This window comes from Neofelis nebulosa, chromosome 6, assembly GCF_028018385.1.
Source record: "Neofelis nebulosa isolate mNeoNeb1 chromosome 6, mNeoNeb1.pri, whole genome shotgun sequence".
Lineage (NCBI taxonomy): Eukaryota > Metazoa > Chordata > Mammalia > Carnivora > Felidae > Neofelis > Neofelis nebulosa.
In genome coordinates, this window is record NC_080787.1 from 6,675,674 (window position 1) to 6,701,109 (window position 25,436).

At 51.4% G+C, this 25,436-nt stretch overlaps 1 protein-coding gene and 2 non-coding genes across 3 annotated transcripts; 2 read left to right on the forward strand and 1 right to left on the reverse strand.

Annotated features, from left to right (window-relative positions):
• Positions 1–13,494: 13,494 nt before the first annotated feature.
• POM121L2 (POM121 transmembrane nucleoporin like 2) lies at positions 13,495–17,962 on the forward strand. The gene is made up of 2 exons (XM_058732773.1): positions 13,495–16,807; positions 16,983–17,962. Exon 1 carries the CDS (start codon positions 13,543–13,545, stop codon positions 16,549–16,551), a length of 3,009 nt encoding a protein of 1,002 aa, XP_058588756.1. The 5' UTR covers positions 13,495–13,542; the 3' UTR covers positions 16,552–16,807; positions 16,983–17,962.
• A 3,281-nt stretch (positions 17,963–21,243) lies between these two features.
• Positions 21,244–21,315, forward strand: TRNAM-CAU (transfer RNA methionine (anticodon CAU)). The gene has a single exon. It is a non-coding gene; the product is annotated as a tRNA-Met (tRNA).
• Positions 21,316–24,090: 2,775 nt separating this feature from the next.
• On the reverse strand, positions 24,091–24,172 carry TRNAS-GCU (transfer RNA serine (anticodon GCU)). The gene has a single exon. It is a non-coding gene; the product is annotated as a tRNA-Ser (tRNA).
• Positions 24,173–25,436: the final 1,264 nt, after the last annotated feature.

A 25,436-nucleotide genomic window follows, 5' to 3' on the forward strand; every position in this document is an offset into this window, starting at 1 on the left:
ATATTATATGGGGGTGCGTGCGTGTGTAACTATATATATAATATACGTACATTCCTCTCACCCTGTTCTAATAATCCTTAGTGGGAGAGTTGATGAAAAGCTAGTCAGTTATGCCCAGAAATGATTTTCTTTCTTGGATGTTAGCTTTTTAGTTCCTACTAGCTTATAAAGTATTTTATAATTTTAGGAAAAATTTTAAATTTAATGTCATTTAGATTAGGAATATTCAGTGAGAGGGTATACTACACGTGGAACTAGAAATCTGTTCCATGATTTCTTCTGGAAATCATAAATCTAACCAACTCTATAAATCTAATGCAAAATGTGTGCAAATAAATGATTTACAAGACAGTATGAAAATGAGAACTAATCTGCTTATTTAAAAATGTATTTATAGGACATCTTGGGCACATACAAATGTTAATAATAGATACATAACCCAATCTAGAAATAAAATATTACAAATGAAAATGTGGTTCCCAACTTTTTGCATCTTCTACCAAACCCCTTAAAGATAACACTCTCTTGGGGCACCGGGGTGGCTCAGTCAGTTGGGCATCTGACTTCAGCTCAGGTCATGGTCTCACAGCTCGTGAGTTCGAGCCTCGCCCCGCGTCGGGCTCTGTGCTGACAGCTCAGAGCCCGGAGCCTGCTTTGGATTCTGTGTCTCCCTCTCTCTGCCCCTCCCCTGCTCATGCTCTGTCTCTCTCTGTCTCAAAAATAAATAAAAACATCAAAAAAATTTAAAAAAAGATAACACTCTCTTGAATTTCATTTTTACCATTAATTACATTTCTTTATTTTTACTGCATTGTAATTTTTTATCAATATAGTTTTCCACGTTTTTAGAATTTATATGTACATTATATTGTACGTATTCATCCACAATGTGCTCTTTTATTCTTGAAGAGATTTTCATAGATTGAATCGAATGGATTCATATTTCTCAAATTTTTTACCTAGATGTAATCAAGACTGCTGTCTAATACTCATAATAATTCTAGGGGCACCTGGGTGGCTTGGTTAAGCGTTGGACTCTTGGTTTCAGCTCAAGTCATGATCTCACTGTTTGTGGGATCGAGCCCTGTGGGATGGAGTCCTGAGTCGGGCTCCACACTGACATTACAGAGCCTGCTTGGGACTCTCTCTCTCCCTTTCTCTGTGCCCCTCCCCTGCTTGCTCTCTCTCTCTCAATATAAATAAACTTTTTTATTAAAATATTTTTTAACGTTTACTTATTTTTGAGGCAATGCGAGAGGCACAGTGCAAGTGGCAGAGGGGCAGACAGAGGGTGACACAGAATCCAAAGCAGGCTCCAGGCTCTGTCAGCACAGAGCATGACACAGGGCTCAAACTCACGAACCATGAGATCATGACCTGAGCCAAAGTCAGACGCTTAACCCACTGAGCCACTCAGGCGCTCCTTGACATAGGTAAACTTTTAAAATCATACCAATTCTAACACCGTGTTCTCTTGCAATTAAAACAATTTTTATCAGTATTTTTTAGATGCAGTAGAAATCCCAGTTGTGAGCAAGGGAAAATGATCATATTTGAAAAGGCACAGGCATATCTGGAAACCCTATTACCATATTTAATCAACACCAAAGCACAGACCATTGGGTAACAAGACAAGAGAAAACTAGTGATGCTCTCCCTCTCCGGCATCAGGTTTTTCTCATAGAAAGAGCCCATATAAATGGAAAGACACATGCTAGCCCCGTAAAAGAAAACAAAAGCAGCTTACTAGCAAGAGGGCGACGTGGGTGGCTTTTGTTTCGGGGAAAAGATCGTGGCGAGAGGCTGGTACCGTGAATCCGTAGGGCTGTCTTGTGGTGCCTGAACAGGACGGTCACCATGTAGAAACTGGTCCAAATCATGAGGAACAAAAAGAAGAAATCTTGCATAAACATGACAGCTCGCAACAACATTGCCTGATGGTACGCGAACCGCCTTGTTTTACAGAACTTCAGGGAATATACGGGTCCGACCCCAGCGGAGTTGCCTGTGACCACAGTGCTTATGATGACCCACGTGTTGATTAGCACCTTGCTGGCCCCGGAGTAAACCAACAGGGGCAGGATTTGTGCGTAGATCTTGGACTTGAGCCATGCCCACCTGGAGCCGGCAGGGCTGATCATAAGGGCCTGAAACGTGCTCGGAAGAGAAGCAGCACATATACAAACACCCCGCGTCACTCTGTGAATGCACAGCACAGCTTTACAAATGTTTTGGACAGCCTCCAAAACATCCCTGACTCCGAAGGAGGACGTTATATACGGGACGCCCCTGAAGGTGGCTGTTGTCACATCAGCCAAAGTTAGATGAACGAGAATCGCATCTAAGGGCTTTTTCTGATGAGGTCGAATGGATGCGACGTGCAGATATACAACGGAGAGCAGGAAGTCCCCCAGGCGCCCAATGCCAGTTTGAAAGGTAATTAAAACCCCCCAAATTACGTCAGTTGAAAAGAAAACTTGCATGATTGTTTGACGGAAGCAGCGTCACTTAAAGGGTCACGTAAATCTATTTCCAGTATGACAGCAGGCGCGGGGGCCCTAGAACGAATGTTCAGGGATCCACAGCACATCTGTGCCGTCTCCAGAGGCTCGGTGTCGTGCCCCGTTCACACTCCTGGAGGAGCGTTTCCCTGTATGGACCAGTTCAGCTTCGCGTGCACACCTTGATCCTTGTTCTAGGCCATTTTCCAGAGGGGGTCTGTTCTACTTTAAAGACAATTCTGCAAAAAGCAAAAAAGAAAGAAAGAAAGAAAGAAAAAATAAGGACAATGTAGAATATAACAAAAGGCAATTTTTCTTCAAATTCCAACATTGTTTTTTTTTTAATTCTAAGCTTTAATTTTAAATATTTTGTCCCTTTTATGGACAACAGTAGTACAGGTGGGGCATCTGGGTGGCTCAGTCGGTCGGACGTCTGACTCTGGATCTCAGCTCAGGTCGTGATCTCACGGTTGGTGGGTTTGAGCCCCGCGTCTGGCTCTGTGCTGACAGCTCGGAGCCTGGAGCCTGCTTCGGATTCTGTGTCTCCCTCTCTCTCTGCCCCTCCCCCCCCCCCCTCTCTCTCTCAAATAAACATTTTTTAAAAACTTAAAAAAATGGTAGTACATGTATAGAATTCACTTTTCAGAATAATTACCGCACGCTGCTGCGTTACGAATCATAAAACATATTTAGACCATACAGTTAAAACTCCTGAGTAGTTTCTGCGGTTAAAATGCTAATTTTGCTTGTTACGACAAATTTCCTTTGCTTAGAGAACACATTTCTCACGTTTACAGATGCCGTGAGGGTCCCACGGAGGTGAGTAAAGGGATCAGCTGTATTCATTAAGGTACCAGACAAATTCGCTTTCCAGCCACCCAACAGAAACGACAAAGTCTCTGTCATGTAATTAACAAACAGCCCTTCTCCTGACACTGACCTAGAAATTGTAGACCTCTCCTTTTCTTCACAAGGTATATGTAAAACTCTTGGCAGAAGACTGAACGGCTGGTCACCACCCACCGCTCCCACATCCTTGCTACTCCTCGTCTTCTGCTGTCCCATTTCTCATTCAGCTTCCTTTTCTGACCTTCCCCCCCGCAGGCCTGTTTTCCGATCCCTGCACCTCCGCGTTTCTCGTGGGTTCTGCCCTCACTCCGTGCTCTTTCCTAGCAATCCCATTCACTCCCACGATTTCAACCTCAACTTAACCATCCTCAATGCCCAGCTCAGTCGGTGGAGCGTAGTACTCGATCTTGGGGTTGTGGGTTCAAGCCCCACGCAGGATGTAGAGATTCCTCAAAAATGAAATCTTCAAAAATATGTATCTTCAACATCTAAAGCAAAAGAAATTACACGCGGAGAGTCTTAAGGAGTTTGGACAATCCTGTAACATGTAGGAACTTGCAACGACTCATTGTTATCCGAGTGATGGTTTCTGGCCAAGACCTTCCTCCCGAATTCCAGAACTACTGACCGCATACACATTTGCCACACGCTACTCACGATTTTACACTCCAAATTTGTTTCTCCTCTCTCAGGCAGGAGCATTAATTGAGTTTAGAGCTGAAAGTGGCATCATTTAAATCTTTTTTTACAACTCCCCCTTCATAGGGGGAAGAAATGTCATACTGATTCTATGTCCTACAAATAAGCACTATAGCCCTCCTTTCCTGGCTCGTTCTTCCAAACTTTTTTTTTAAGTTTTTTTTTTATGTTTATTTATTTTTGAAAGAGAGAGAGACAGAGCGTGGGGGGTAGGGGCAGAGAGAGAGGGAGACACAGAATCCGAAGCAAGCTCCAGGCTCTGAGCTGTCAGCACGTAGCCAGACTCGGGGCTCGAACCGGTAAATCGTGAGATCATGACCGAGCCGAAGGCTTAACGGACTGAGTCACCCAGGCATCCCCCAAACTTATTTTTTAACTCATGACTTGAAAATCTCTTTTCTGGTGTTCTGTGGTGCATTTACAATTAGTTCGATTTTCTTGCTTGACTTTGCCATTCAACATATTTATTTTAATTTTTTTAACATTTTTATTTATTTTTGAGACAGGGAGAGACACAGCATGAATGGGGGAGGGTCAGAGAGAGAGGGAGACACAGAATCTGAAACAGGCTCCAGGCTCTGAGCTGTCAGCACAGAGCCCGACGCGGGGTTGAACTCACGGACCGTGAGATCATGACCTGAGCCAAAGTCCATGCTTAACCGACTGAGACACCCAGGCGCCCCTCAACATATTTAGTATGTGGAAAATAATTACATTCTGTCTGATGGCATCACATTCTTGCTTAAAATTAATCAGGCTATTGGGGCGCTTGGGTGGCTCAGTCGGTTAAGCATCCGACTCTTGATCTCCACTCAGGTCATGATCTCATGGTTTAGTGAGTTTGAGCCCCACGCTGGGCACTGGGCTCACAGCGGGGAGCCTGCCTGGAACCTCCTTTCTCTCCGCCCCTCCCCCACTCGTGCTGTCTTTCTCTTTCTCTCTCTCAACATAAACATAACATAACATAAACATAACAATTAAAAGCTGCACGTTGTCAGGCAGGATAAAAAAAAAAAAGAAAGCAAGAGCCAATTATAACGTACCTGCAAGAAACGTCCTTGACCGGTGAACACACAGGACGTCAAGAAAGTGCCAGAGTAGGGGCTCCCAGAATCACTCCCTCCACGGGAGCAACCAATAAACCGGCCACAAGGAACAGAAGCAACTGTTCTGGAACTCTGAGCCGAACGAGAAAACTCACAGGAACGGGCGCCGTGCCCGCCCACCGTCCAGTTCCATGACCGTGGAGACGGCAGGCTGTGGTCGTGGTGTGGCTTGTCGGAGGGAAGGGGAGGGGGTGTGTGCAATGCAGACAGCGTTCGTCTGTCGTTTTGTGTCGCGACCTGCTTGGTGGCTGTCGGAGGGAATGGCTCAGCCGCCTTGGTTTTGCAAGCAACCCTTCCGGTTGGGGTGCCATTCTGGGTGGCGTCTGTTGAAAGCGTTTAGAAAGGCACGTTATGCAAAGCTGCTCTGGAGAAAGCGAGGGCAGAGGGGACAAGCAGAGGACGGGTCCTGAGTCCCGAGAAGGAGGAGACTGAAGAGGAGACTGAAGAGGAGACGTTCACAGGGAGACGTTCACAGGGAGAGAGCTTGGAAGGGGAGGGGGGGGGGCGGTTAATTTGAGGTGTTGACTTGTCTAAGCGACCTGTGTCCAGGTATTTATTTGGTCAAGCACCAGTCTGGATATTACTTGAAGGTATTTTTTTTAGATGAGACTCATATTTAAATCAGTAGATTTGGGGCAAATCGGGATACCCTCCCTACAGAATGTGGTGGGTGTCATCCAATCAGTAACAAAATTCTGCCCCAGACTGCCTTTGGGCTGGAACTGTGACAACTCTTCCCTGCGGCTCCAGCCCGGCAGCTCCCCCTGCAGAACTGGGACTTGTCAGTCCCCACCGAGGGGTGAGCCAGTTCCTTAAAATTTCTCTCTCTGTCTCACCCTCTCCAGATGCCCTTTGTTCCGTTTCTCTGGTGAACCCTGACCAATCCTACAAAGACAAACTGAGGAAGAAGAAAATACAGTGAACACAACAATGTGAAAGCGGAGGTGTGTAAACCAGCACGAGGTTTGCATCAAGAAGGCCTAAAACATTAAAGAGAAGCCCCAGAAACAAAGAAAAAATTAAGCAAACAGGCAAGGCGCAAAGATAATGGATAAAAAAAAAAAAAAAAAGAATGCCTGGGTTTCTAGACAACTATATACGTACAGATATTAAAAGCTAAAAGAATAATTAAAGGCATAATTAAAACAATACTGGAAATCTTGATTGACATACAAGGATTAAAAAATAATGGGGGAAAAAACCAAGAGAACACATTTAATAAGAAAATGAGCAAAAATAAAGAAGGGAAAGAAGAAATTAAGGGGATCCGTGGAAAGAGGACTAAGAATGAAGAAAGAGAAAATAAAAATGAAATGTGTAAACCAGCGGCAGCAAAGTGGAAGACAAGAGACAGTTGCTATGGTAACGAGAGTAACGATGCTCCACGGGGCTACAACATGAGATGAAAGGAGAATGCTAGACTTTGAAGAGCTGTAGGTAAAGAAATTTTGAAAGGCTCCCGGCAGAAACAGGAATAAAAGCTACGCACGTCCACTGGTGAAATCAGAGAAAATCAAAATCCACTTGCAGAACGATAGAGTGAGTCCCAGGAAAAAGGAGAAAAGCTTGGTACATAAGTGGTTGCAAAAAGCATAAAGAAAATATGTAGAATGTCTGGACGTATGCAAAGCCCCTTAAATGCGAAAGAAAGGGACTGTAATAACGATGAATCAAATATAAGGCAGGGGAAAAAAAAGCAAGCATACTTATAACAGAAGACAAGAGGTTACTCAGCAAAGGGGATTGAGACTCGGATATTTTGTCTTTTGTTTTTATTTTAAGCAGTCTCCACGCCCAGCGCAGCGCGGAGCCCCAACTCACACAGTGAGACCAAGAGCTGAGATCCAGAGTCAGATGCTTAACCGCCTCCTGGGAATTGGACCTTTTAAGTAACGTGAACGTGGAAAAAGACGCTGAGATGGCCTTGAACGCAGGAAGTTTACCATAAAGGTAAGAGAAGACGACTTAAGTATTCGATAAACACTTGTTCAGCGCTCACTACGTATAAAGTTGCGTCCTAATGCTTCACAGAGACTCACTTTAGTTTATTCTCACAAAATCCTCCGAGGGCCGAACGGGGACCGCTCCTACTTTACAGACGAGGACAGGCAGAGAGTCTCGCCCAGGGCCACCCGGCGAAGATGCCGCGGGGACTGAACCGAGGCCAGGCAGTCCGCCTCCTGGATCCGTCCTGCCGAGCGCTGCTCGGGGACAGATGGAGCAGACGAGGAAAAGAGACATAAGGGAAGGGAGCGGGGGGATGAAGAGAAAACAAAAAGACAAAGAGTCGTGGGAAAACATGAGGGGTTTCGAGAAGACGACCGGAAAGGCGCTGAAGCAACGCAGGGCCCTTCCGTCCCCGCGAAGCGGGCGCTAAGTGAGAACAAGAAACGCCTGCAGGAGTCTGCGAACCTCCCTCACGTTCTCAGAGCGGGAGGCTTCGCGGAATCCTCACCGAAGGAAGCTTCCGGGGCCCGCGATCGCAGGCCGAGGCTCCCCACGCGGCGCCGGGAGGCCGGCACCGCGGCGCCGCTTCCAGCGAAGGCCCCGCCCCTCTGCCCCCGCCGCCCTCCGCGAGCGCCCTCTGCCGGGCGCGCCCTGCTCGGCTCGCTCTCCCAGAGGCCGCGCCCTCCTGGCACGTCGCGTAGACTCGTTACCTACAATCGCACCGCCACCACCTGGGCCCGCGTGCTGTCGTCAACGCCCACGATGCGTGGAACCTTCTGTTGGGTTCCCCGGGGCTGCGGGGCTCCGCCGGGGAGATGAGTCGCTTCCGAGCTTCAGCCGGCTGACACACGGAACCGCCACGCGGCTTTCACGCGGGCCTTCTTGCAGCTTCCCAGAGAAGTTTTTCCCCCTTTCGGACGCTGCCGTGAGAGCAAAACGTTCAGCGTGGGTTCATATCTCTGAAGTTTTCTTAGAAAGCGATCTGAAACGCCGTGTTCTGTCCAAGGAGCTAAACCCCCAAACTTTAATAGAATCCCTAGTCCCTCTGTTAGTGGGTACATACAAGATGATTTAAGATTAAAAAAAATTTTTTTTTTTTTTACTGTACCTTAATTGCTTTCAACCGCATAAGATTGACCCGGATACACTATATTCCAGTGTGAAAAGTAGACTGCATAAAATCACATACCCGTCCAAAAATGCAATATATAGAAATAAGTCAGCCAGAGAAAGACAATTAGCATACGATTTCACTCATGTGTGGAATTTGAGCAACACAACCGATGAACATGGGGGAAGGGAAGGAAAAATACGATAAAAGCAGAGAGGGAGGCAGACCGTCAGAGACTCATAAATACAGAGAACAAACTGAGGGTTGCTGGGAGGTGGGGGGGGGGAGGCGCTAGATGGGTGATGGGCATCGAGGGGGGCACTTGTTGGGGTGGGCACTGGCTGTTGTATGTAAGTGACGAATCACTAGATTCTATTTCTGAAATCATTATTACATGATGTGTTAACTAACCTGGATTTAAACTTACAAAACAAAGCCCCCAGATGCATTATATAGAGTAAAACGAATACACCGATTTGCACAAATCAGAGCCTGCCTGGGGCTTTAAAGCCTCAGATCGCTCCTCCTCGATGCCACCTTTCCACCCAGAGGCGTTGCTAGTGTGTGTTCACCATTCTTTTGCGGTTGTTTATAGACGCGCCACAAATCTAGGCGTGGCCAGACACGTGGTGTGCCCGCTTCCGACCTTTACGCAGGTGGTGCCAGCGCGTCCTCGCCTGCTCGTCAGGCGGAGCCGGGGCAGCAAAGCGTCCTCGACTCCTTCGGCGGCGCCAGTGGGACCCCGAGGGGCTGGAAGCCTGGGGGCGGGAACGGGGACTTCTCGGTCCGCGGGTTCCCCGCTGCCGTGCGGCGCACACTCACTCCCGCAGTAGGTTCCGGGAGCACCTGCGTCTTCCAGCCCCTGGGGGTGTTTCCCGCACCCCCAAAACCAGCCCCATCCTAGAGCCTCAGGGAGCACGGCTCCGCGGGCCCCCAACGTCTCCTGAGGGACCTGGGCACCCTCCTCCGGCCTGTCCTCCCTCCATCTCCCACACCTGTCGCACGCGCGTCCCCCTCGGCTGCAGCCTGGGTCACGAGGCTTCCTTTTCGGTCAGGCACCCTGGCTTCCTGGCAATACAGTCCCGGGAGACAGGAACTGAAGCCACCACGTTCTCACGGCCTGAGTCCGCGAATGGGCACCACCCCGCCCCCCAGAAACACATACAAACGTTTTTTTAAAATATAAGTAGCATCATTCTCTATACAGAAACTGGCACTCCTTTTAGAAGAATCTTTCCCTCAGAGGTCAGAGCCTGAGCCGCCGCCGCGCCGGCCCCACGGTGCTTTCTGCCCCAACCTGCCTTACTCTCCAGCAACTCTGCCCGCAGGGCCTGCCCCTCGCCCCCCCCCCACACCCATCCCGGCCCCCTGCACCCTCCCTCTCCCCAGGTCTGCCTTGGTCTCTATCACCCTCACTCTGGAAGCTGCCCTGACCCACCACCCCATCTTCCTAGGCCGCACCCCTCCCGTCTCTCTCTCCCGGAACGAATTTCAGTTCACCCCAAGGCCCTGGCCCCAGATCCCGGGGAAGGGGATCCGGCACAAGGGCAGACAGGTAAAGTGAGCTGCGCTAAACTTTGGCTTGTCAATTTCGCCGACGAGAACTGTCAACAATTGCCTTAATTTCCCGCGTAACTGACAATGTGCTGAATTAAGCATTACTTGCTTAAACAACAAAATAGCGACGCACCTGTGATTTACCTAGTGTGTTAAGTAAATCCTAAGGCGGTTTTAAGGGGACTGAGGCATGGAGTCCAAGCGCCAAGACATTGCAAATTTCATTTTTTTAATAAGTGATTTATTTATTTTTGACAGAAAGAGAGCACAAGCAGGGAGGGGCAGCGAGAGAGAGAGAGAGAGAGAGAGAGAGAGAGAGAGAGAGAGAGAGACCCAAGCAGGCTCCACACCGTCAGCCAGCGAAGAGCTCCACACAGGGCTCGAACTCACGAAGCCATGAACCGTGAGATCAGACCTGAGCTGAAGTCAAGTGTTGGAGGCTAAACCGACTGAGCCCCCCAGGCGCCCCCATTTTAATTTTTAAAATTAGCAGACTTTGTATCTTTAAGAACAGTTTTAGGTTTGCAGAAAAAATGGAAGAGAAAGTACAGAAAGTTTTCTTACACTCTCTCCTCCCCCTGCTTCCACTCCCGATTCCCCTCCCATCCACATCTTCTTGGTGTGGTACATTGGTTACTACTGGTGAATCAATATTGGTACATTATTATTATTAACTAAAGTACATAGTTTACATTCGGGTTCACTCTTTTGTCCTACATTCTATGGGTTTTGCCAAATACACAACATCTTGTGACCACCGATGTGGTTTCACGCAGAATTAAGTCCCCTGTGCCCCACCGATTTCCCCACTTCTCGAAACCACCGATCTTTTTACTCTCTATAGGTTTGTGTTTTCCAGAATGTAATAGAGCGGGAATCAAACAACACGTGGCCTTCTCAGACTGGTTTCGTTTGCGTACCAATACAGCCTTAAGGTTCCTCCGTGTCTTTTTCGTGACTTGATAGTTCATTTCTGTCTGGTGCTGAATAATATTCCACTGTAGGAATGTGCCACGGTTTATTCCTCTAGCGAAGTGCTCCTTGGTTGCTTCCAATTCCTGACAACTATAGATAAAGCTTCTACCAACATTCATGTGCAGGTTTTTGCATGGCCAAAACTTTTCAGCTCCTTTAGGTAAATACCTAGCAGTGTGGTTGCTGGATGGCAAGGTAAGACCATGTTTTCTCTTGTAAGAAACTTCCCACGTGTCTTGCAAAGTGGCAAGTATTCCCCGGTTTGCATTTCCACCAGCAATAAGTGAGACTTCCCGTCGACCCACATCCCCACCAACTTTTGGTGTTGCCAGTGTCCTGGAGTTTAGCCATTCTGATACGTGTGCCTTGATATCTCACTGATGCTTGAATTTGCGATTCCCTAATGACGTCCAATGCCAAGCACTTCTTGCTACATCTGTCGGCCATCTGTACACCTTCCACGGGGAGTTCTCTGTTCAGGTCCTTTGTCCCTTTTGAAACTGGGTTTTGAAACACTCATTGCGAGTTCTAACAGTTCTAGGTATATTTTAGAGACGAGTCTTCCGGCAGATATGTTTGGCAAATATTTTCTCTCAGTCTGTGGCTTGTCTTTTCATTCCCTTAACAGTATTGTGCAGAGCAGAAGGTGTTGTTGTTGTTTTTTTTAATTTTAATGAAATCCAGTTGACCCATTTTTTCTTTCAGCACCAAGAGTTGTGACGCTTTCTGTCTCCTTACCTGGCAGGGACCTCTAACTCAGTTATACTGTCACGCCATCGTGCACACAGGAATGTTCCAAGTAGTCTTCTATTCTCCCCTCTCATTCTCCCTGTGCCTCAGCCAGACTGTTGTCAAGGATCATAGTCCACCTCCCTTTGACTGGATTCCTGACTCTTCCAATGGCCCCCTGCTCATCTCCTGGCCCCAGACACTGAGTTCAAATACATCTTCTTTGCAACTTTTTTTTTCCTTTTTAGCCTTTCTCTTTGAAAATGGAAATTGTTTGATTTTTTATGAGATGTAATCTTGTTGAAAATTTGAAACAGGGCAGGAAAACCAAAAAGAATTCCTTCCAAAGCCACTCTATTACCACCCCAGAGATAACCATTATGTTACTAGTTTGGTCAATATCCTCCCTTCCTCTCTGAGCACATCTTTATCTAAAAATCTACCGGGTGGCTCAGTCCCTTAGCGTTTGGCTCAGGTCATGATCTCACCAGTTGGTGGGTTTGAGCCCCAGGTCGGGCTCTCTGCTGACAGCTCAGAGCCTGGAGCCTGCTTTGGGTTCCGTGTCTCCCTCTCTCTGTCCCTCCTCCACTCAAGCTCGCTCTCTCTCTCTCTCTCTCTCTCTCTCAAAATAAATAAACATTAAAAATCTATAGCCACACTTTCACACCCAGAAAGCCTAGTATTTAAAATTATATGAGATTAAAAGAACCTTATGTATCATGGACATAGTTACACGTGGATACATAAAGGTCTGACTTAACGTTGTTGTTCTATTTTATAGCTGTACCATAATTTATTTAACTAAGTCCCGTTTTGGGACATTCAGGTTATTCCTATGTTTACTTTCTCGTAAAGAGTCCTCGCACAGACCCACCCTGTCCTAGGCCCAGGGAGCTGTGCTCTGTTGTCGGCCCTCCAGAGTCTCATCACTTGCCCGGCCTGCCCCCTGAACCCAGACCCAGAGCCCAGTCTCAAGGCCCTCTCAGTCTGGTCCCTCCCCGGCTCCACTCCTCCGAGGCTGACCTCCTGCTGGGGGCTCTCCCCCACCATCCCCTCTGCCTCCTGGGGCCATGAGCTGGGAACTTCGAGAAGTAACCGTGGCTCACTTGAACGCTGGGGTCGGGAGCCTGGGGCTGACTCTGGTCTCTCCGTCTGTGAAAAGGAGCCTCTGGCATCTGGTTCCGGATGGAGCCTAGAGAGGTCGGCAGCGCATAAACCCTTATAAAAGTGCTGATCTGGAACCCTCCAGGACTCTGGGCGCCCAGCACAGGGGCCGAGAGCAGCCCGGCCTTGACTCGGTGGCACAGGACCCCTTCCCCTTCCCTTGTCCAGGAGTCTTCTGTTCAGAACCTTGTACTTTTAACTTAAGGCAACGTGGAGAATTCTTTCCCGGGGGCACTGAGGTCGTGGGCAGGGGAGACTTCAGGGGTAGATTCATCCACAGACAGTCACGAAGGGCTCAGGAAGGGATACTGTTGGGCACCCGGGAGGAGAGCGTTCCCTCCAACCTGTCACTACTGTCTCGCGTCCCGACCCGCTCCTGCGGGGACAGAAGGCTGCGCCCCGGACTCGCGGCCACGCCCTGAGCCCTCCAGGCGCTGGGTCCCTCTCCATCCCCTCCTGCCTTCCCCCCGACGCCTAGAGGGAGACCGGGATTCGGATTCGGCGGCGGGGAGACGTCGGACGGGCCCGGTAGGTGGCTGGTCACTGGCGGCTAGAGGGTGAGGGCGGCGGGAAAGGGGAAGGTGGGAACCGCCTCGCGGATCGCCAGAGCGGCCTCCAGGGCGGTCCCCGCGCACCCCGATCCCGCGCCCCCTGGACTCTGGCTGCTCGAGCCTCCGTGCGCTCGGGCCGCACCGTCCCCGGCGCGGCGCGCGGCCCGGGGTCCCCTCCTCCTTTCCCTCCGGGCGCCGGGCCTGCGGGCGGGGGGTGGGGGGCGGGCGAGCGCCCGGAGAGCCTCGACCTTTCCTCGCGCCAGGGTCCCAACCGTCGGGGGAACGCGGCGAACGCCGACTCCGACCTCGGGAACCGAAACCCGCCCGGTGGCCCGGCCGCCGCGTCGCTCCGCATGGGCGGCTACCTGGGCAGGCCGGGGTCCCCGCCGTCGTCCCCAGCCCGGGCGCGCGCGCACGCCACCGAGCAGGTGCAGCGCGTCCACCGCGCCCACCCCGCGCCGCGGCACCGGCCCCCCCGGAGGCCGCCCGGCCGGGACCCCGCGGGCCGCGTCGACGAGGCCTGGAGGCGCTTCCCCATGAAGAGGCCCCGCAACGCCATCGTGGGGCCGCTGCCGTCGGACTGGTGGGACAGCTACTTCAGGCGCAGCGTCTGGTCCCTCCGGCACCCGCGGGCGCGGCGGAGCCCGGTCACCGTGAGGATCGCGCCCCCCGAGCCCTGGCCCGCGCTCGCGATCCGCTCCGCTGGGCCCCCGGCCTCCGAGAAGCCCCCGGACCCCTGCGCAAAGGAGACGGTGCTGCGGGCGCTCCGGGGGTGCACGAAGGGGAGGGCGGGCTGGGAAGACCCGCCGCGTCCCGGGGGCCTGCAGGCCACCAGGCGGAGCCCGGACCCCAGGCCGTCGGCATTTCGGCCCTTGCTGAGAAAAGGGGTCCTCGCGTCTTTCGAGCCCCGGCCGGGGCCGCTGAGGAGAAGCCCGGACTCCCTGGGCCCGGACCGCAGCGCGAGCGGGGGCCCCGGCTGCCCCTTCCGGAGCCCCGAGGCCCGCGCGCACTCGGGGAGCCCCCCGCGCTCCCCGAGAAACGCCATCAGCAGCTCTTACAGCTCGTCCAGACCGCTCGGCGCGCCGGGGAAGCGAAGGGCGCCCGGTGCGGCCCTGCAGCCCCCGGAATGGCCGGTGAGAAAGAAAGGAAAGGGTCGCCGGTCTCCGTCTCCAGGGCCACCGCCACCGGCCAGGTCCCCGGCGGCGTCCGGCGGCTCTGAGCCGCAGGGTCAGGGGCCTCCGCGGCCGCCGCGCAGCCCTGGGACCCCGAGTCCACCTCCCGGGCTCGGCGATGCGGACCCTGACGAGGACCAGGCCTCGGGGCACGAAGTCGGGCCCCGGTGGAGCAGTACAGCCCGAGAGGACGGGACCGAGGTCCCCACACGCTGTGTCCCCGAGCCGGGCTCCGCCGCTCAGCCTGCCGCGTCTCCCGGTCCGCCCGGTGCAGACACAGCTCGAACCCAGGACGCGGATCCGCGGTCGGGAAGCTTCGCAGAGACGCGGGAGCCTCCGGCGGCCTCGCCACCGTCCCCCGGCCGGGCGGTCCCTGCGGCGCTCTCGCCCCTGAAGGAAGTCAGCCCGCTGCCCTCACGCGACTGCTCGCAGCCAGAGCCCCTTCCGCGCCCCTCTTCTGACTCCGAGTCCGCAGCCACCTGGCTCCGTCTGACCCCTTCTTCCACCCCGCCACCAGCCTCGGACGCCACCAGGCCACCCCCCGCGGCTCAGGCCGGCGGGACCGCCGCGCCCCCGGAGCGGTCGGCCCTCACCCCCGCACCGCCCGCCGTGCAAAGGGCGGCCTTTCTGGGCGGCCGGGCTCCCCTCCCCCCTGCATCTGCGCCCCCTGCGGCAGCTTCTGCCCACCCCACGCCAAACTCCACTTTGGGGCTCCCGCCCAACGGAGACTCCTTACATTCCAGCATTTCGGCCACCGCCTCGGCTCCTTCACCCCCGGGTCTCTTGGCCCCTACCTTCAGGCCCATCTTTGGCCGCGGAGGACCCCGTCAAACCGGGCCCGGGGTAGCTCCTTCCTCTTCCGAGCACACCTCTCCCCCCGCTCCCCCTGCTCCCCCCCGTCTCCTCCGCAGCCTGCTCAAGGCTACCGCCGTCGTCGTGTCCTCCACCCCGTCCCGCGCTTGCCAAGAGTCTCCTTTCCCGCCCCCCGTGGACATCGGCGCGGTGAGTCTCAGGGGTGCCGTGGACCAGGCTGACCGCGCCCCTGCCTGCCGCGCGTTCCTTCTCGGGGCCTCCTGTGCCTTCAGGGCCCGCTTCTCCCAAGCCACAAGCTTCATCTTCCCCCCACACCCGCGTGCCCCCGTCCCTGCCGTCCACACGGTCACCATCTTCAGCCAGGTTCTTCCCGGCGCTGTGCAGATACGCCCTCGTAAGAGCTCTGCCGATCTGCGGGGCCCGCCTCCGCCGGCCTCCGCGCCCGCGGCCGGGAGCCGGTCGGCAGTAACGGCCCGAGCCTCCGGCGTGGGCTCCGCACTCCCCGCGCCCTCGGGGGCGGGCTCAAGGCCCCCCTTCCCACCCTCCCCCGGAGCCCCTCTCCAGCCGGCACTTGGGGCTCCAGGTGGGCAGGAGCAGGGGGCACCCCCGGCCCCGCCGGGCCCGAGGGTCACTAGTCCTTTCGGTCCGGGGACGTGGGCAACGGCAGCCCCCGCCCCGACCCCGGCTGGGCCGGCCTTCGGTAAGACCGCGCGGTCGGCCTCTGGGGGCCTGACGCCCTCCGCCTCCCCCTGTCGCGTCCCCTCCGCCCCCTCCGGCGTCCCGCCAAACTTGGGCAGCGCTCCGGCGGGGTCTCCCTTTGGCCAAACCGGCGCAGCCGGCTTTGGAGCTGCGGCCCAGACCCGCCGGAGCGGGGCCGCCGGCTCCGTGTTCGGCAGCACGGCCCCCCGGCCTTTTGCCTTCGGGGGATTGGTGACCCCTATGGACTGCGGGGAGTCCGGGGTCAGTGTGACCGCCCCGGACAGGAGCTCCGACTCTGGAGCGTTCGGCACCGCAGCACTGCGAAGTGGGACCACGGGCGCCGCCCTCACGCCCTTTGGGAAAGGCCGGAGCCAGAACACCCGGGGCCTGGCCAGCCAGAGCAAGCCTTTGGTCCTGGGGAGGACCAACACCTCGGCAAGAAAAACTATGTTTGGGGGCCCCGGCATGGGCCCCTTTGCTCAGAGCACCCCTGTCCCCGGGCCCCTTACCAGGAGCAGCGGCCTTGGCTTTGGGATGGCCTCTCCACCTGCCCGGAGTTCCGTTGGGAGAGGACCTTTCAGACCATCGGCCTCTTCATTTTCCATTGGAGCAAAATCAAAAACCCCAAAGAGTCGGGAACAGGGGCATTCCCGAAGGCATCACGCCCACAAGAAGTAGCCGGTGCCCCCCCCCCCCCCCCCCCCCCGTCCCCTAGTCTGGGCCTCCATATTGTGACGAGCTCGGTGCCCTCCAATTCTCTAAAGCAAACATACCCCAGATCTAAGGCTGGAGCTTCCACATACTCACCCTGATCCATCATCTAGAAGAAATCAGAGGACCAAGTACCTTGTGGTAACAGCGGAATGAAACCGGGTGGAACCAAACCTCTGGAGTTGAAGAAAGTCCGCTTCTTGCCCACTCCTCTCCGTGTCAGGTGGGAGCGCAGTCAGGACCCTGCCTCGGGCTCTCTCCTTGGGAACAGATGGGCCGGCGGGAAGGCCGGGAGCACAGCCCACACTCCCAGCATCCTTAGGGGGAGGGGCAGATGCTAAGTCTTAGCCGGCTTCTACTTGGCCCTGAGAAGCAGTGCCCTTTCTCTGGTGCCCTAGGAATGCCTACCCTGACTTGGCGTTGCTTTGTGCTTCGATGAGTCCCGGAAGAGCTTTTGATATAATGTGACCTTGAATCGAACTTGATGAAATCTGCCGTAATTTTCCTTGACTGACCAACCCTCAAGGGCACCGAGATGGGCTTCTCTTGCTGTACCCCTTTCCCCCCCACCCCAAGCTGTTCCAGTCTCTTCCCAGGAGCGGTGTTCCAGGCTCTTCCCCGTCCCTTTCTCTGCCCATTTAGCCCCTAAGAGCTTGGCAAGTCAAGACTCAGTCCCTCTGATCCCAGCGGCCACTCCTCACCCCAGAAAAGGAAAGCCCCGGGCCAGTCTCCTTCCGGGCCGGGCGCTCTCTGGCGCGTCCGTGCGGAGACGCGCGCTCATCGCTCCGCGCATTTCCTGCTTTGAGCTGGGTTTGGAGGAGGGATGGCCTGTAGGGACGGTGCCACGTGGGTAGAGCCAGAGCCGCCTGAAAAGGTCTCCGGGACCTGGCCGACGGTGGGGGGCGCGCCGCCCCACTTAAGGGCGGCGCGTGTTGGTTCCTGAATTCACAGCAGTGTTTTGACGTGAAGGGATGACTTCTCTCTCCCCATTAAAGGTCACGATCCTTGCGGCGTGAGCCAGAACTGCCCAAGTTAGGGAACCGAAGTCTACACTTCATGTTTTTTTTTTTTCTTTTAATTTCTACCTGGCGAAATCACCGCTCCACACGCACATCTCTCCCGGAGGGGACAGGCAGGGGCAGGAAGCCTCTAGCACCTGAGTAGCAAGGGAGAAGAGCAGATACCCGGCAGACCTCTGTTCCCTAACCAATGGGAGTAAGAAGGAACACAGTCCTCAGCACTAGTGAACCCACGAAAGGAGGCGAGAATATCGCCCGTGCTCCGTCTATCTCCTGCCTTATAGATCCCTTGGAAGAGGCCCAAGGGGAAAAAGAATCTTAAACCGGTTGATGACACACAAATAAAATTTTGAAACAAGCTTCTGACACAGGAATCACTGTTAAACTCCCGGCAGTAGAGATGGGGCCTGAGCGCACCCAGTTAGTAAAGGGCTAGATTTGGGATTTAAAGCCTCATGGCTTCAAAGTCCGTGCTCACTCCTCTCCCTCAGCAGATCATCAGAGCCAGAACTCCGCTGCAGGGATGTCTGATTCTAAATATCCATGCTGTCTCGACTTTTATTTTTTTTTTTTTATTTTTTTTTTTTTTTAAATTTTTTTTTTTAATGTTTATTTATTTTTGAGACAGAGAGAGACAGAGCATGAACGGGGGAGGGTCAGAGAGAGAGGGAGACACAGAATCTGAAGCAGGCTCCAGGCTCTGAGCTGTCAGCCCAGAGCCCGACGCGGGGCTCGAACTCACGGACTGTGAGATCATGACCTGAGCTGAAGTCGGACGCTTAACCGACTGAGCCACCCAGGCGCCCCAGTGTCTCGACTTTTAAAGGCATCCCCTGACCCAAGATTGCCATCATACGTGGTGGGGGGGGGGGGGGGTGGGCACAAGAGAAACGTATAGGATTTTGTCTGCTGCCCTTGACACAGTAGCTGAACACTTCGACTCGCATTCTGCCTTCGGGTGTTCCGAGCACCAAGTAGAAAAGGGCGTCGCGGGGCCAAAGACCGAGCACGTGCACAGGCCGGTCTGGGAGACACAGTGGATGTGTGTTGGGATCACCTGCAGGGAGGATCACTTTGGAGGCCTCCGGGCGCCGCCGGGGAGAAGCAGGCAGGTAGATGGGCACGCGGTGTGGACCGGGTCCTAAACACGGCGGAGAACAGGGGAGAAATTTTAAGAAAGAGACAAGTTTGGGTTTGACTGCTGTGGCTGTCACGTGAGGGAGGAATCAAACGGGGGACGGACTGGGCCCCCCCCCCCGAGATGTGGGAGGTTGCGAAGGCACCTGCTACCACCGTTAAGGATGTGAGTTCGAACTCGGTAGCTGGCAGTGAGCGCCAACCAGGAGGTAGGGTGTGTGAGCAGAGGAGGCGACAGGATTAGGTCCCAGCAAGTAAATGGGTGATACTATGTCTTGTAACTTATCCCGTCATCGCATACATGTAACCACGTACCTCCTGTCGCCTTTGCCATAGGAGAGATCGCACAAGGGCATGGGCATCAGGAGGGAGGGATCGTGGGCATCACGTTAAGAGCTGTTTCGCCACACTGGTTTCGCTGGCCACTTCCTTTCCACCCATGACACCAGTGTGTCATATCCTACAGGTCAAGGTCATGGAAAATGAAAGACAAAACAAAGCCCCACGAGGCCGGGGGTGGGTGGGCATGGTCCGTTCAATGGAAGGCACTCGAAAAGGATGTGTTGAAGTAAAGATTAGTTTATTTTACATCATATTTATTGTATATACATGTTTTAACATCTTTTAAATATATTTTTGCATGTTTTATGCTACAGCAAAGGCAGGAGGGTAGCCTTTGGCATCTTCAGAGGCTCCATGTTTTCCTCACACTACGCGCAAGTCTGTGCCCTATTCTTGAGAAATCTACATTTTCACTGTGGTTGTAATTTCTCCTTTTTTGTTTTTCTTTTGCCATCTAAGTGAGATTTCTGCTCAAGCAGACTACCCTGGTTGGGGTGAGACGTGTGTCCACTAAGTGTAGAAGACAAGATATATGTATATATATTTTTTTGGGTTCTCATTTTAAAGCCTTCTAGACTGTTCCAAAAAAAAATACAAATACGTTTCCTATTAAGGAGAGAGAAGGGCATTTTACCCACGTTGATGTTGTCGTTACGGCTGTGGCTGGAGACGGGCAGACGGCTCAGTTTTGCTGAGCATTCTCCTGTGGCAGATGGACGCTTTCTAGTCACATCACACTGGGCTGGGTCACAGAGGAGAGCATGAGGAGGAGGGTGGCGGCGTGAGGGGCCCCTTCTCTCCTCAGTACTTTCTCCGGCCTCCACCATAAAGCACCACACAGATTGTGTTTGGCCTTCCTCACAGAACCAGTTGGCCAGGTCTTAGGCCCCCGCCTTCAGGGGCAGCTTTCCAGAGCCTCTGAGCGCCCGTTTGTGGACACCGTTCTTCCTCACAGGGACACAAGACCACCTCCCCAGCAGAGCAACCGCCGTGAAGCTTCTAGATTGCCTAGTGCCGGTGGAACTGTGACCTTGCGGACAACGTGGAGAAAACCGAAGCCTGTTGTGTGTACACAGAAGTCTTGAAAAATTCTGTAACTGGGTGAAAGGACGTGATTTCTACCTGTCTGAGACTGTGCTTCCAGAAAACTAATATCCATGTTTTAGTTTTGATCTTTCTTGATACACTCTTAGAACTGATATGAAGGAAATGCAGCCCTGGAAGGAACACTTTAGAAGTCAATTTCCTTTCCCTCCTTGAGGAGAATGCGCTCAAATCTATAGGAGCCGCTTTTCCTCAAGGGGCCGTTCTTGCCCGCGCTTGGGGGGGGGGCCAGGGGAGGGTGTGAGGCGGCCGCCATCTTGCCCGCGCGCTTGAGGGCGTGAGGCGGCCGCCAGGGTTCGCCAAAGCGACTTTCTGCGCTGACCGCGTACTGGCTGCTGGAGGCCTGGCTCAGGCGCTTCCCCAAAGAGTGTTGGGGATTTTCTCCTGCTCCCAGGGAGCTCTTCGTGGCTCCACACCTTATTTTGGGAAGCTTTGGGGGCCACTGTTGCCTTAGCTCCCTGAAGTATACATAGAAAGTACTTCTTTTTCTTTGCTCTCTCTCTCCCACTTTCCCTTCCTCCCTGCTTCCTTCTTTCCTTTTCTTTTCCTTTCTCTTCTCTTGCTCTCCCTCCCTCTCTTCCCTTTTGGTTATTACATCTCTGTGGTCCCCTCCGTGTTTTCAGCAGTTTATTGAAGTATATTTTACACGCAGTAAAATGCATAGATCTTGCGTGCATCCCGTGTGACCACCATTCGCATCAAGGCTGAGAACATTCCCCTTACTCCAGACGGTTGTCTCTTGCCACCTTGCCCGTCGGTGCTGCATCCTACAAGCTAATCCCTCTTCTGATTTCTGTCACCAGATAGTTTCGTTTGCTCTTGAACTTCACATAAGTAGAATCCTATAGTACATCATGTTGTGTGGCATTTTTTGCCCAGCGTGATGTTTCTGAGATTGAATTGTGTCATTATATGTATGATAAAATTCACAAAAAAATATTGTTTTTATTCCCGAGTAGGATCGTATTTTAGAAACAAATCGCAATTTACCTATACAAGGAAATGCGATACCTGATCATGTTCATAGGGAGGAAATAGGTGGCCAGCTGTCGCAACTAGCAGAGTGGCGCAGCGGGAGCGTGCTGGGCCCATAACCCAGAGGTCGATGGATCGAAACCATCCTCTGCTAGGGTTCCTCCTTTCCCACCTTAAGGGGGGAAAGGTAGAATTAAAGGCATCCCTATTTTGTTCTTTACAACTCCTGCAATGTTTTTTCACCCTTTACCTAATTTCTACAAATGGGTATTTTCCTTTCTTTTCTTTCTTTTTTCTTTTTGCAAAAGCTGCCCGTCTCATTTCAAAAGAGATGCAAACCTCACCCTTCTTACTTGGGAAGAGGTGACAAATTTACCTTTCATTTCCAGTGGATCAGCATTATATCTTTCAGAATACATGCTTGTCTCTGGTTATAGTTTTCTATTTTCTTTACACTTGAAAGAAAAACATTGTCATTGACTTCTGCCCAATGACTATATTGCATTTTCCTTGGGCATCAGTGTCCTGCTCCTCACTTCTTTATGCAGCCCTGTGCACGGTTTATCACATTTAGGTCAAGTTAGTGGGAATGTTTTGGGAGTCCTTCGCTAAAGCAATGCATGTTGTAATAATCACAAAGACGCCATTTGTAGGATTTTATGGGCAAAACAGATGCAAAGAAGTTACATGTGAAATGGTAGAAGAAAATGGAAGGAATGCATTAAAGTAAAAAAGTGAGTGCATCAGGATCCCGTGGACAAATTCAGGGGGAAAAATGGAAGTCATTAAGGTATTTGCAAAAATGTGTTTATGAGGAAAATTTTGTAAGTAAAGCACTCTTTAGTGAGTCTCTACATTATAGCAAGAAAATAGAAATTCCTGTAACAACAAGGACCTTAAATAATGAAAATGAAGAGGAAATCCTATGGAAAAATAGAAGTAAGGTGAGGGGAGCCGAAGGGACCAGGGCAGGGGGGAGGAGGAGGCACAGCTTTGATCCTTTGCATTTAAAGGTGTGTGCCCTGACTTGTCACAGAACGTGCAGTGTTGGAGCTGAAGTTCCAACATTTTGCAACCGCCTTAGTAAAGATGGGTTCAGGTAAGAATTATTAATGCATGCTAAATCTGAGGGGTAACTTTGGTGGGCCAAGGGCAGGCAGGCTCCCCCAAGACGGGCCACTTTCGCATGAAGATTATTTTGACTTATAAAGCAATCAACTACCCCTGAAATCATTGTTGTACTATATGCTAACTTACTTGGATGTAAATTTAAAAAAAAAAAAAAAAAGGCAAAACTAAATAAACAATCACAGAAGATCAAAAAAAAAAAAAAAAGGAATGTTCTAGAACCTGATAGTGGTGATGGTTACACAACCTTGTGAATGAACTAAAAGTCACTGAATTATAGATTTTGAAATGGTTAAATGGTGAATTGTAATGTGAATTTCATATCAATAAAAATTTATATGTATGTATGCAAAAAAAAACTATCAAAACCCAGCAGGTTCAGGAAAAGCTCTTTTAAAAAAAATTGTTTTTGAAGCCTATTTATTTGAGAGATAGAGCGAGTGGGGGAGGATCAGAGAGAGAGGGAGATAGCCTAAGCAGGCTTCGCACTATCACGAACCCTGAGATCATGACCTGACCCGCCACCGAGAATTTATATAAAAAGAAATTTAAGAAACTTATTAAAAGAAAAAATTTAATTAAAAAAATTTTTTTAATTAAAAAATTTTTAAATGTAAGAAATTTTCTTAAAGAACAACAAAACAAACAACAAAGTGAGCGGCTACTGTATTCTTAAAAAAATGTCAATATCATGACTACAAAGAGAGGCTGCGGTGATGTTTTAGATTAAAGATGGACAACTGAACTTAACTAACTGGAATTGAAGTAAAAAACATGTTTTTGGACAAATGATACAATACCTAATCTGTACTGGGGGAGGGGATGCTCTAAAAGGCATTACTGGGCCAGTAGACAAAATTGAAATACAGGTGAGAGATTTTAAAAACAGTATCATTGTTAAATACACTGAACGGATACATATACTGTCGTCATACATAAAGAATATCCTTACTTTTAGGAAATATCTACTTAAGTATTTAAAAGCAAAAGGCCATGAAACATACAATTTACTCTTCTGTGGTTCTGAAAAAAAAAAAGAAAAAAAAAAAAAAAGAAATGGAGATAGACCGAAGATGGAGACTGAATCAGAGAGGCAGGGAGGGAGAGAGAGGGAGGAAATGGGACAAAATGTTAATAGGTGAATCCCAATAAAAGGTATAGAGGTGGGTTTTGTTCTATTCTTATTCTTTCCAATTTTCTTTAAGATCGAAGTTATTTCCAAGTGAAAAGTTTAAGACCCTTGTTATGGCCGTTTGAAAAAGTAACAGGAACTGTATAATATACACGCAAATTCCCACCAACCACCTTAAACCATTAGCAGTGTTTTGTCGAGGTCGTTTCTTCTCTGACCCGCCCACCGCCCATCAGCATTTTGAAGCGAATTCGAGACAGGAGGTTCCCAAGCGCTGGGCTGTGACGAGACACAAAGAAAGGTAAGGATTCCTCCCCTGCGGCTGGAGGAACCAAGGAGGCGGTGAACAGAGTTGTAAACTGTTCCCAGGAGGGGAAGCCGGCGTCGGACCGAAGCCTCGGCTGCTTTGGTTCTGCGATTTGAGCCCCGACGTGACTGGGGCCAAGGACTGTGCGCCACAGGGATGCTTTGCCTGAGTCCCCAGCTCCGCGACCGCGGAAGGGGGCGGAAGCAGCAGGCGGCGCTCTAAAAGGGAGCACTCGCCCTCCCCCCGCCGTGCAAGAAGGCAAGGAAACCGCCGTCGTAAGGGGATGGAGGGTGTGAAGGCGGAACGTCGCACACCAAGGTGAGGAGTGCAAAACTCACACCCGCGTTCCCGACGGCCAGGACCGACGAGGGTGGGATTCGAACCCACGCGTGCAGAGCACAATGGATTAGCAGTCCATCGCCTTAACCACTCGGCCACCTCGTCCCACGAGCGGTGAGCCTTTTAGGTACCCTCTTTAACGTCTTACTTTCGGCCAAGCTTTGCTCTGTGACCCCGAGCTGTGGCATTGTTTTTCAAATCACAGTCGTGGCAGGGATTTCCTACCTCTAGTCCTTTCCACCTTCCTCCAGGTAGCCTTCCCCGTTTTGCTAATCCCACTTCAGCCCGCCGGGGCCTCCAGCCTCAATTGTCTTCCTTCCTCCATATACTCACACTTGCCTTCCAGAATTTTATCCCGATATGTATTTTACGCTCGAAGACCCTATCCTGCCGCTATGCAACAGGGAGCATAAATTGAAGTCTAATTTTTACTTATTTCCAGGGACAATAGATCTATCTTCTGCCGACTTGAATTAGCTTTGCACCTCATTTCACACAACAAGATCTACATAGATAATGTTTGACAGGTAGTTTATTACATACGTGAAGCAGCATTGCATTGGAAATGCATTCTTTAGTGAAAGGGCCAGGAATATTTTTCCCCATCAGGTCGTGTGTCCACAGAGGAAAACTTACGACTGGAATAAGAAGACTTTGGTGGAGGTTAACAGCAAAAAGACCCCCAGTTTGTGCTTTTGAATAAGTGTGCTTTTATGAAAGTGTGCTTTTATGATTACTTAAGGTGCATTATTTAAAGTAGGCTCTTTAATCCATTTCCTGTCACCGAATTTAATAAATACATGGTGGCAGTGAATAAAAGCGCTAGCAAAGAAGGGACTTGCAACCATGTACAAATAACTTTTACAAAATGTGGTTATCTCTTTTCTTTGACAAAAGTCAAGGAGGATTTTCTTATGAGTCTGAATAAGTAAAAAGAATTAAAGCGCCAACTTTCCGTGATACATGTCTGTTCCCTTTCGTTGAGTGTGATGTTACTCTGAAGTAGATGCGAAGTTTGTCACCTCCTTCTCCAAGAAATCCTACAAAATATGCAACTGAGACGCCGCCCCCTGTCCTGCTTACCGACAATACTTCCAGAATGTCGGAGACGCCAGTATTTCCAATTGTCCTTTCTTGTCAGTGGGGATATTTTTACCCCCGAGGTCACAGGTCGCAGAAGTCTGTCGCATAAAAGGAAATAGACCGGCCTGATTTGCAAGGGGATGTGGAAGCAGGGACGGCTCACATCCATCAGGAGCAGGTGCGTGGTCGGGAAGGGACATTTTAGGAAAGTGTTTCTCTGTGTCCCGATCTCCAGCCCTCTGGCCTCGGTGGCACGAATTCTCCGATCTTCACTGACACTGGAGCT